Source organism: Nannospalax galili, unplaced genomic scaffold (assembly GCF_000622305.1).
Source record: "Nannospalax galili isolate Female #2095 unplaced genomic scaffold, S.galili_v1.0 scaffold44, whole genome shotgun sequence".
NCBI classification, from domain to species: Eukaryota; Metazoa; Chordata; class Mammalia; order Rodentia; family Spalacidae; genus Nannospalax; species Nannospalax galili.
This window is the reverse complement of record NW_008355789.1, coordinates 5,794,438-5,806,862: the sequence shown is the minus strand read 5'-3', so window position 1 is coordinate 5,806,862 and position 12,425 is coordinate 5,794,438. Positions and strand designations below refer to the sequence as shown.

The following is a 12,425-nucleotide window of genomic DNA, read 5'->3' as shown; positions in this document are numbered from 1 at the left end:
ATTTGTCAGGTTTTATTTTAAATACCATAATAACCTTATCATAGATATTTGGAATCAAAAAGTTTGGACTATAAACTCAGTATCATCCATTATGTAAGACTTTTTCTAGATAGTACGATTCAATATTTGCTGCAGTTCTCTTCGTGGTCCTTTAGTCAGCACCATGCTGTTTTTCTTCTGTTATCTAATTATCTGAAACTTAAGAGGAGTGGGCACTGCCCAATGAGGGTGTGTGGTTGCTCTGGTCCTATGGGTGAAATCCAGAGCATTGGGAGTGACATCATCTTTCACAATAAAATGCTCCTTTGGTGAGCCAAGGACCTCACTTGACGCTCACTTGAGGGGCTGCATTTCCTCAGCTGTCTCAAGTTTTTCAACCTTCATACCGCACACCTGAAGAATCTTCTCTGACGTTGCTGCATGGTAAGACAGCCCTCAATTTCTCTTTAGAGTTTCATGAGAGTTTTTTGTAATCGAGCAAGTTTTTTATGTATACCTTTTTCTGCCAATATTATTTTTCATGGTGAAATGTTAAGGAGAATGAATTGTGTTAAACATAGCAATAAAATTAATTTATGGCAAGAAAAATCTCACAGATCTTCTATTTTGAGGATTAGAGCACCCTTCAATACTTTCTCTTTAAAAACACCTGGAAGTCCAGACAAATAATGAACACGGATCCTGGTAAGTCTCTTCTGCTTAACTAACACTGACAGCCTGTCCTGAGCTCCTGCTCATCATGTGCTTTAGTGAGTTCTTTGTCAAAATTTTGGAATGAAAACCAGGCTGGCAGTAAGAATAATTCTGACATAAAAAGTCAACAAAAATTTATTAAGTGGAGAGTCTGTCCATTTTCCTGCAGAACTTCTCACTTAGATTGCTGATTTCATGGTTCTTAAAGTGCTCAGCCTGCATACTGAGGTTGGAAGTTTTTCCTTTCATTACCAAATATTTATTCTTTTTACATTAAGAACATTTTCTAATCTTTAACATTGTGCATCATTTTAAAGATGCTTTACAGTCATTTCCAGCTCCTTCCATGGTGTTCTTTTTTAAAAAAAAAATTTTATTTGTTATTTTTATTTAATGTGTATGAGTGTCATGCCTGCATGTAGGTAAGTGCACCTGTGTCGTGCAATGCCCATGGAAGACAGAAGAGGCTGTCAGATCCCCTGGAACTGAGTTATGGACAGTTGTTGGCTGCCATGTGGGTGCTGGGATTTGAACCCGAGTCTTCTGCAAGAACAGTCAATATTCTTAACCTCTGAGCCATCTCTCCAGCCCCCCATGGTATTCTTATAAGAAGGCCATCTCCCTCTTAAGAGCAAGGGAGATGAAGCCGAGATGTTTGGGGTCACTAAGTAATGGGACAGAGTTAGGATGAGACACCGATGCTCCTGTCCTCCAGCTGTAATGTGACTGACACAGGGCAAAAGAAAACTTTCCTTTATCACTCTATATGTAGCTTTGTATTGCACAGTGGAGAAACGTGTTGCAGGCTATAAGGGTTTTTATGCTACTTTTAAGGATGCAGTTTCCTTTCCAAATAGGAGCACATTTCTATTGCAAATATCATTTAAACAGTAGAACAGTGTGCTTTCAGGAAAAGCATTTCTATAATAACAACCTCTGCAAGAATGGAAGTGTAGATAAATGCCAAAATATGCGTGTGATCTAAAAAGTTGTATGAGCAAGAAGAAAAAAACTAAATGTTATACTAAAACATACTGTCAATGAGTTGACGGTGTAAAGTATGGACAAGCATTTTTCTAAGAGCCAAAGCTCAGAATGTATACTGTAGGAAGTTAATAAGTGATTGTTAAATGCTCTGGCACACACAGGTAACACATACACATGTGCGTGCATGTGGAGACCAGAGGACAATGTCGGGTGTCTTCCTCTATCACTTTCTACCTTGTGTTTTGAAACAGGGTCTCTCACTGAACCTGAAGTTCACCAATTCAGGTATATTGGCTGGCCACTGAGCTCCGGAAATCTTCCTGTCTCTACCTCCCCAATGCCGTACCCAACTTTTTACATGGGTGCTGGGGATCTGAACTCGGGTTCTTGTCCTATACCTCATGAGCCATCCCCCCAGCCACAGTGCACATTTCTTAATTCTAATAACGTGTGCATTATTAATTCAGTAAGGATATAAAAATTAAATCTTATAGTTAGGCAGGTGGCCTGTAATCCCAACACTCCAGAGGCCACAGCAGAGGATCATGATCTCAAGACCAGTCTGGGCTACATAGCAAGATCTTATCTCAAAACGAACTAAATAAAATCTTACAAATTTGGTGTTTATGGTTATTATGGTATCACCCCAAAATAAGTTTCTTAATCATGAAAACAGTGTTTGCTTACTAAATAAACAATGATAATAACTTAATTAAGAGACTAGTCCATTTCAAGCCTATTGTAAGCATTTAGGCATAACCAACTAAATAAATCATGGGCGGAAATCCTCAAAGGAAGGCTCTTCATTAATCATGTGTTTTAAATTTCATATATTAAAATTTGCACAAGAAATTAATCTCAGAAAGTTACCTAAGAAAACCGTGCATCCAATTTCTCTAAGTATATATGTACATATACATATATGTATATATATGTTACTAATATGTGTGTTATATAGAGAATGATTCCAAAAGCCTCATAAGAAACAACCCAATGATCTACTGCCACACCAGTTACCTACTTACGTGGTTCTAAACAGACACCTAGGACTGTACTTATACACACTATAGAAGTACACTGACAGTATTTTTAGTACCTCAGTATTGCTATTGCATCTCCTTTCAGTGAAGATGTTGTCTGCGAAAGCCATGGCTAAAGTAATGCTTGTCATGCTGGCTGTTTGTCTTCTCACAAAAACGGATGGCAAAACTGTTAAGTAAGTACCGTAGCCCATTCTGCACTGGGAGGACATGGACTTGACGTTTTGTGATTGGTTTTACGATGGCCCTCTTTGTTTCTGTTCTTCGTAGGAAAAGAGCTGTCAGTGAGATACAGCTTATGCACAACCTGGGCAAACACCTGGCCTCTGTGGAGAGAATGCAATGGCTGCGAAAGAAGCTTCAGGATGTACACAGTTTTGTTAGCCTTGGAGTCCAACTGGCTGCCAGAGACGGTGGTCACCAGAGGCCCACCAAGAAAGAAGAAAATGTCCCTGTTGACAGCAATCCAAAAAGTCTTGGGGAGGGAGACAAAGCTGATGTGGATGTATTAGTGAAGGCTAAATCTCAGTAAACGCTGATTTATTCTAGATAGCACGGGGCAACTATATTGCATGCTGCTAACTTTCCCAAGCTCCATGAAGATCACCAAGTGCCAATACTTTGATGAAGATTTGTATGTAGCCCATTTCCAGCTATGATAGCTACAACTTGGGGATTATTTTAATTTCACTTTTATTCATTTAAGAGATCTTTCAACTATTGTGTTTCAATGTTCTATTCTTTTTAAAGTATGTTAGTGCATAGCTTATAAGATAATAAACTGCCCATTTCTACTTCTGTCATTTTAATGCAAAATAAAACTTTAATGATCATGAATTGAAATAGTGTTTCTTACTTGTTAAAACTATGTCTCTTTGGTTGAGATAGGCACTCAAATAGTTATACTGACATGAGTTTGTAATAAACGCAATAATTTTTTTCTTAACTCATACACTTCACAGTTTGATATTTTGAACACAGTCTATTTTAAATACCATGGGGACTGGAGAGATGGCTCAGCAGTGAAGAGCTCTGGTTGCTCTTGTAGAGGACCCAGGTTTGGTTCCCAGCACCCACGTGGTGGCTAGTAACCATCTGTAACTCCAGTTCCAGGGGATCCAATGCCTTCTTCTGGCCTCCGCAGGCATTATATGCATGTGGTGCGCTTATACACATGCAAGCAAAATGCTTGTACATTTAAATACCAGTGCATCAGTTGTCCAAATCCTTACTAGCTGAGTATTGCTGCTCCTGTCTTTTCAGGAAACACAATGACAAACTTTGGAAAGGGGGCAGGAAGTGGTCTGAGAATTGTCTGCAGCTGTACTCTGAGCTTCACAGTGCAGGCAAGATGAGTGTAGCATTTATCCATTGTTTACACATCTTACTGAGTGTCCATTATTGGGGATGTGCTCATCTGTGTGGTAGTATAAACACAGTAATAGACAAAACATGCAAGGCTCTTGTCTTCATGGAGCCCCAGATTTAGGCATTATCTCATGATAACTTTGACTAGTGCTCTGTATGGTAAACACAATATACCATAGGGATATAAAACACAGAGCTATATATATTTGCCTCAGTGATATCCAACAGGAATTTGTTCAGTTAGGGAAATATTCCCCACTCTGTGCAATCTGGAATCATGGCCACGCTTATGTTTATCTAAAATGTGTCTAGTATATCTGTGCATTTTACATTTTGTTTAATTGATTTCTACTAAAATGGCAACTTGTGATCAGTGGCCTCTATACTGGACTGTACAGACCAAAGTTCTCCAAGCACCTACAACTTTTCACTTACCTAGTGCCATGAATTAGACACTTTATATGCCTATGATAAAATCTAACATCAATTTTTTCCCTTTCAAAATAATGAAATTTATTATATATTCATAAGTTTTTATAAAACATGTTATTTCTTTGAAAAAAAATAAAATAAACATCCAACACACACTGCTCAGGGTATGTAATGGAACTTCTTTAATGCGTTCAATCATGCAGCCTCTTTTCACCCATATTCTTATTTCTAAGTTGATTCTTCCTCTTTTATATTTAATTCTTTTAGACTGAATTATTTTTTTAATATTTTATTTGGCAAGACATGGAATCTGTCTTTCCAACCATGGTTTCCTTTCCCCCACCAACCATTACGGCTAAACTAACTTCCCAAGGTTTGGCTAGTCAGCATCCAAATAAACAGCACTCATTTCTAACTCAGTTCAGATAAGGGAATTGATGTGGAGTCTTCCAAAAATATTTTCACCTAAATTAACTAAAACTTCTTTGTTTACATAACATCATTGAATTTTAGACGACTGAGCATGTGATCAGCTTCCAGGGTGGACATAGTTTACTACACCATCTTAGATTTCTCTCCATTTCAGGCAGCCAGAAGCATGAAATTATTATGGGTCAAGCCTGGAAAAGTTGGTACATGTTCTATATTTCATCAACTATGGTCCAAACATGTGAACACACTTAGCAGTATAAAGGTGTGCTGTGGGCAGTTTGAACCCATAGTACTGGCCTGGGTAAACAGTTCCCCCATGGTAACTCCATACCAGGAAATTTTCAAAAATTGATGGCAAGTCAGACAACATTTACACAATTCTTAAACTCTGCAGTCAGTTATATTTATATCTCATCATCTGAAACTAAAAAAGAACTAGATGTTGGGACTGGAGGGATGGCTCAGTGGTTAAGAGCGCTGGCTGCTCTTTCAGAGGACCTGGGTTTCATTCCCCGCACCCACATGGTGACTGACAACTGACTGCAACTCCAGTTCCAGGGGATCTGATGCCCTCTTCTGACCTCCGCAGTCATTACATGACACAGGTGTACTTACATACATGCAGGCAATACACTCATACACATAAAATAAAATAATTTTAGAAAGATGTAACTGCTTAATAAAAGAAAGAGAGAGAGAAAGAAAGAAAAAAAGAAAGAAAGAAAGAAAGAAAGAAAGAAAGAAAGAAAGAAAGGAAAGAAAGATGCCACCCAATGGGAGTGTTTGAGTGCTTTGGGTCTACAGTTGTGATCCAAAGAGTTGACAGAAACATCATCTGTAAATAAGTCAAAGCTCTTCTTGGTGAGCAGAGAGCTTTCCATGAAACCCACACTTGAAAGACTGCAGTCCAGTTTACCAGCTGTTTCAAGCTTACCAACCTATATACAGGATCAGCTAAGAGCACATCTGACAGATCTCCGAAGGCACTGTAAGGTAAGACATCCTTCAAGTTCTCCAATTTCATAAGACTTTCTAATAACTAAGCAGTAATTTCATGTATACCATTTTCCTTTTTAATGCATATGTGTGTGTCTGCATGAATTTATTTTAAAAATATTTTATCTATTATTTTTGTTTTATATATAGGTGTGTATCACCTGCATGTATGTCAGTGTACTCATGCTGTACAATGCCAGCAGAGGTTAGAAGAGGGCATCAAGTTCCCCTGGAACTGGAGTTAGGGACCGCTGTTAGCTGCCATGTGGGTGCTGGGAATCGAACCCAGGTCCTCTGCAAGAGCAGCCAGTGCTCTTAACTGCTGAGCCATCTCTCCAGTCCCCCCTCTTTTAATATTTTTTCAATTTATTTTTTATTTAAAAAAATTAATTTGTGTAAGTGTTATGCCTGCATGTATGAAAGTACATCTATGTTGTGCCATGTCTGCAGAGGACAAGGGTGTCGGATCCCCCAGAACTTCAATTACTGTTGTGATTAGCCACTATGTGGGTGCTGGGAATCAAACCCAGGTTCTCTGCAAGAATGGCCACTGCTCTTAACCTCTGAGCCATCTCTCCAGCCCCAATGTACACCATTTTCTACCAATCTCATGCTGTTTGCTCACGGTAAACATGTTACAGAGTTCGCTTATATTAAAAATAAAATATGACAATAAAAATAAATTTATGGTAAGAAAAGTCTCATAAATTATTTTTTGTGTGATTAAAGCCTTTTGAGATGCCTTGCTTTAGAAAAGAATAACACATTTCTTAGCACAGAAAACTGATGAACTTTGGTATGATAGGCTTTATTAGTCTATAAATTTTGGAATAAAATACAGGTTGGTGGTGAGAGAATAATTCTGAAATGTCAACAAAAATGTATTAATGGAGTGCATGTCCGTTATCCTGCAGAGCATCCTTACCTAGATTGCTAATCTGATGGCTCCAGGGAGCTTGGGCTATATATACTGAGGCTAGAAAAATTGAACAGATATGTCTGAGATCACTAGGTGGTAGAACTTAGCTAGAATTAGTCACCACTGCTCCTGTCCTCTAGCCACAGTGCTTGTGCCTGACACAACCCGGAAGAAAAATATCATCTGCTACTTCACCCATAATTTCGCATGCAGTGAAGAGAAATATAGAAAGTAAGCACTTGCTTAAGTGGCCTTAAAGAGATGCAGCTTCCTTTTAAAGGGGAGCACATGACATTTAAAAGGTAGACTGAACATTTAGAAAAGATGCTCCTATAATAAAAACAATCTCTGCAGTAGGAATAACTTTTACAATGTAGATATAATCTGGACTAAAGACTTTTTTCTAATCAAACAAAAAGTGTTTATAATGTAAACAAACTCACTGAGCCATGTGCTCCTCTTGTGACCTGCGCACCTGACCTTAATACCTCAGGACCCTTCCTTGCCCTCCACCCAAGATAGTGAATGAATGTATGTTCACATGGTTTACATATCAAAGCCCTGAAAGAAATGTGTTTTTCTCATTGCAAACAATAAGGGAAATTGAGTATGTGTGATATTTTAGGCCTAGGGAATGAAAGGACAAGATTCTCTAAGAAGATAAGGTGGGGGGGGGTCCTGACTTCTACTTTCCCCATTTTGTACTGGAGATAATGTTTCAATAAAGAATGAACAAAGTCCTGGCTCAGGAGCTCAGTTCCAAGAGACACTGAAGGAACAGGTTCTCAGAGTTCAGGTCCACTCTTGGCCTTAAAATGTATACTGAGTCAGGCTGTTTCTGTATTAAGGCATAATCTTAATGTGGTTTAGAAAAGCCACAATCTGCAATTATGGAAATACAGAGTGCATTAGTCACTTTTCTGTTGTTGTGCTAGAAACACTGACCCAAGCAATTTATAGAAGGAAGAATCTATTTGAGCTTATGGTTCCAGGGGAATTACAGTCCATCTCGGCAGGGAGGCATCATGACAGAGGTGGCTGGAGGAGGAGTGGAAGCTAAGCTCTCACATCATCACTCAGGCACAGGAAGCAAGAAACCGACCACAGATCTGGCAAGGTTTAAGAACTCTCTAAGCCTACCCCCAGTGACGTGCTTCCTCCAGGATAGCCATGCCTTCTAAAACATCCCAAAACAGTGCCATCATCTGGGGACAAAATGTTCAAACACTCAGAGCCTATGGGGGAAATTTTCATTCAAACCACCACACAGAGGAAGAAAAAAATATGCATATTAATCTGAAAAGCTTTAAGAGGAAATGAAGAAGAGAAGGTCATATTAGCATATATTTGTTAGTAGATTACTTAAAGACATAAAATGTAGTCGAGCACTTTATTAAGAGCATGGGATCAACTGGGATATAGCTCAGTGGCAGACTGATTTCCAAGCATGCTTGAAGCCCTGGGTTCAATCCCTAGTACCACAAAAAAGAAGAAAGCCAAATTCAGGTTACAGTTAGTTGTACAGATGATTTTTAAATGCTTGGGCATACTCTTTTTAACACTGGGGAGAACATGCATTAATTCAGTTAATAACTCAAAATTAGACCCTGTAAATTTGGTGCTGTGGTTATTATGGCAATGCCCAAAATGAAATTTCAGCATGAAAATAGTAATTCTTAAGCAAATAAATGATGAAAACAGTTTACTGAATTAAGAGACTAGACAAAGTCAAGCCTGTTATAGGCTTTTAAACATGACCAACATACTTAATAGGAAGAAATCCTCAGAAGAAACTGATTATTGATCTTGTAGTTTAAAATTCAAACATTAGGGGTCAGTAGAGATAGCTCAGTAGTTAAGGGCACTGGCTAATTTTGCAGAGGACCCAGGTTCAGTTCCCAGCACCCACATGGTGGCTAGCAACAATCTGTAACTTCAGTTCCAGGGTATCCAATGCTCTCTTCTGACCTCTACAGGCATTGCATGATGGGGGTGCACTTGCATACATACAGACAAAACACTCATACACATAAAATAACTTTTAATTCACATATTAAAATTCATACAAGAAATCCCAGAAATTAAGAAAGAAAACTCATGTATCTAGTTTCTCAAAATATGTGCATATATGATATTACTAATGTATCCATTATATAAAGAAGCTGATTGCAAAAACTTCTCATGAAAAAAACCCAATAATTACTACCATACTGATTAATTGCTGGTTGGTTATAAATAGAAACTACTATTAGTGTATTTACATACTTTGAAACGCTGATAGTATTTTCACTTTTTAAATATTTATTTATCTTTTATGTGTATGTGTGTTTTGCATGCATGTATGCAAATGTACTACATGCATGCAATGCCTGCAGAGGCCAAAAGGGGACTTTGGATTCCCTGGAACTGGAGTGAGAGATGATTGCCTAAATAGGAAGGGATTCATGATAACATTGCTAAGAATACTGAAGAAAACAGACCCCTAGTGGTACCGTTCAGCAGAGTGATACCGTTCAGCAGAGTGATACCACATTACAGCAATGCCTGAACAAAGACAGTCTGACTCTTAGCATCCACTGAAACCAAGAGTGGGCCCAATCTGTTCTGAGAACTTGATCCTTCAGATTTCTCTTGGAACTGTCCTCTCGAAAAAGGACTTGCTCAGTATTTATTGAAACACAACATTCAGCATGAATAAGAAAGGAATGAAGAACCTGATTTATCAGAAGAGTTTCCCTATTCAACCCCTACTGACCCAGAACATCATTCACAACCACAAACAGATGCTGTCAATCTAATCCCACCTGTTACTTGCAGCACAATTTGTTGCTTTCAACAATATTCACTGTTTTCAGTGCTTGGTAGTTTCACAAATATACATTATTCTGGCTTGGAGCAAGGAAGGGTCATAAAGGATTAAAACTATATTTCCATAGGGAACACATTCTCTCTTCTTCCATAAGTTACTGCCTGACATTATCCTAAGACTGCTCTGATCAGGAGGAGGCCGAAACACAGTGGCTAGCTACCTCCCATTTCAGCACAAAGGCCTTCTGACACTCCTGCACACTGCCTCCTGGAAACCAGTCAGTGCCTTGTCACTGGTAAGTAAGCTAACACCAGCAGGGTGATATCCTACCTCTCCATACCTTGTGCTGTCAGTGGGAAGGATTCAGAAGCAGTAGGCCTTCCTCTGCCTTCCCAGTCTCCCAGAAGAGCATAAGACTGGCAGGACCTAAACCTCTTTTGGTTCTGGGGTCTACTGAGACATCTAGAAAATGCTCTTTTAAGTTCTCCAGACTCTGTAATACAGGAGTACACCCTGGAGGGTAGCATAGTGTAACTCCTACCTCCTGGTAACACAAATGCCAGCGAGTTCTGGATAATGGGAAAATGTCTCTGGTAGATGTGTCCATGGGTGGGATATTCAAACAGGAGCTGATTTCATAGAATCACTTCCCTTGTTGTTTTTTATTACATTTACTTTTGTGTATGTGTGTAGTAGGGGTGCATGTGCCACAGTGTGAGTATAGAGTTCAGAAGACAATTTGCAGGAGTTGATTCTCTCCTTCCATTATGTGGGTCCCAGGAATGGAACTCGGGTTGTCAAGCTGAACCACCTTACATGCTCTGTATTTTGGTTTTATATGCCACAACATTTTCCCCTAGCATTTCAGAAAGTTTTAGGTGTCCCCCTGGTTAGCGCTGTTGAATCCCAGAACATTGCTTTTTTATCTTGTTTGTTCTATGTGAGCTCTTTCTGAAGAAGCCTTTCCTGGTCCTGGGTCACAGAAGTACATCTTATCCCTGTGCTGTATTTGCTTTCAGGAACTGATTCTTCACAAGTGGTATTTTGTACCTGACAAATTGTTATGATCCGGTTGTATTTATTTATTTTGGGGGTTGGACAGCCAGTGTTCCAAATACCATCTATTAAATAATCTATTTTCTTTGTAGCCTTTTTAGAGTTTTTTCAAGAAACTCTTGTTCTCCAGCTGACATACGTTTATTTTTATTTTATTATTTTATTTTATTATTTAGGGGGTTGCTGAAAAATTGCTTCCTTGTGCCCCTTGAGTCAATTTTCATTCCATGCAAGGTCAGTCTCAGCCTGAGACCCACTTGGCTCTCCTCTTTCTTCCCTCCATCTCTTCTGGATACTGTACGCTTCCAGCTCCAGCTCCAGGATTCTCTTCTTCACACACAGAGGAAATCTACCCTCACCCTCAAGGCTTGAGCTCATGAATATACTACTACATCTGGGATACATCCCAAGGCAACGATTCACAGAGGTGGCCCGGGGGAAACATTTAAGAGGTAGAAAGAAAATGCGCCCTTAAACTGTGGGCATTTTGTAAGTGGTTCCACCTCGTCTCTCCCAAAGATCCTGTTTTGAGTTAGGTTTAACATGTAAGAGTATGCCTGAAGGATTCTAAGTCAACATACCACAGAGATATTTATATATCCTTGTTTCGTCCTACACTATTCACAACAGCCAAAAAGGGACTCAGCCCAGATGTCTAGCCACGAGTGAATGGATAGAGAGAATGTGGTACATATACACAATGGAATTTTACTCAGTTGTAAAGAATGAAATTATGACACCTACTGGAAAATGGATGGAACTGAAAATCATCACGTTTAACAAAATAAGCCAGACTCAAAGATGAATAGCACATATATTCTTTCATATACAGAATCTAGATTTATAGTGTGTGTATATGTGTGTGTGCATGTGTGTGTATGTGTGTGTATTAGCATGTATGTGTGTATGCATGTGTGTACGTGTGTATGTGTGTGTGCATGTACATGTGTGTATGTGTTCATGTGTGTATGCATGGGGGCAAGGGGGACATGAAAGCAGAAATGGTACTATAAAAGGTGGGAAGAGGCCTAAGGAAGGCAGAGTGAGGTCGTGAGGTCATGGAATACATGGCATGAAGGCAAAAGGTGGGACTACTGGGGGGGTTCCAGAAAGTGGGGTGAAGGGCAGAAGGAGGAGAGCAAGAAAAAAGAACTAGGTCTGCAAGATGGCTTAGCGGGTAAAGGAAATTGCCACCAAACCTGATAACCTGCGTTCAATCCCTGGGACCCATATGGTGGCATGATGGAAGGAGAGAACCAACTCCTCCAAGCTGTCTTCTGACTTTCCCCCACATCCACGCACAAATAAATGTAACAACAAAATTTAAAGAACTGACTCAAGTTTTAAAGTATTTTTACAATTCTAATCTTAAAACTTTTATTAAACCAAACATAGTTTTTTCAAGCATCAAAGCTCCTCGCACTATCGGAGCACTTTGGTGTGTTCTTTCTTCTACAATTTTCCTTTTGGATAGCGATTACAGGTTTCTTGAGAGCATTGTGGCCAAATTTTACTATTTGTAGCTTCCGTGGCATAGGCCTTTGTGGTTACAGGTTGTTCCCTCTGTTGAGATCTCAGGTCAGATGAGTGGACAACAGAGTCTAGGTTGACATGTTCTGAATGTGTGTACATAATACCACAAAGCTGGTGGAAAATGAACACTTTGTCAAATCACATTCTAGAAAAGTTCGGA

At 39.2% G+C, this 12,425-nt stretch overlaps 1 protein-coding gene across 1 annotated transcript; it reads left to right on the top strand.

Moving 5' to 3' along the window:
• Nucleotides 1-222: 222 nt before the first annotated feature.
• On the top strand, nt 223-3,252 carry Pth (parathyroid hormone). Its single transcript, XM_008853512.2, has 4 exons — nt 223-308; nt 620-684; nt 2,806-2,896; nt 2,991-3,252. Exons 1-4 carry the CDS (start codon nt 223-225, stop codon nt 3,250-3,252), a joined length of 504 nt encoding a protein of 167 aa, XP_008851734.2.
• The last annotated feature ends 9,173 nt before the right edge of the window (nt 3,253-12,425 follow it).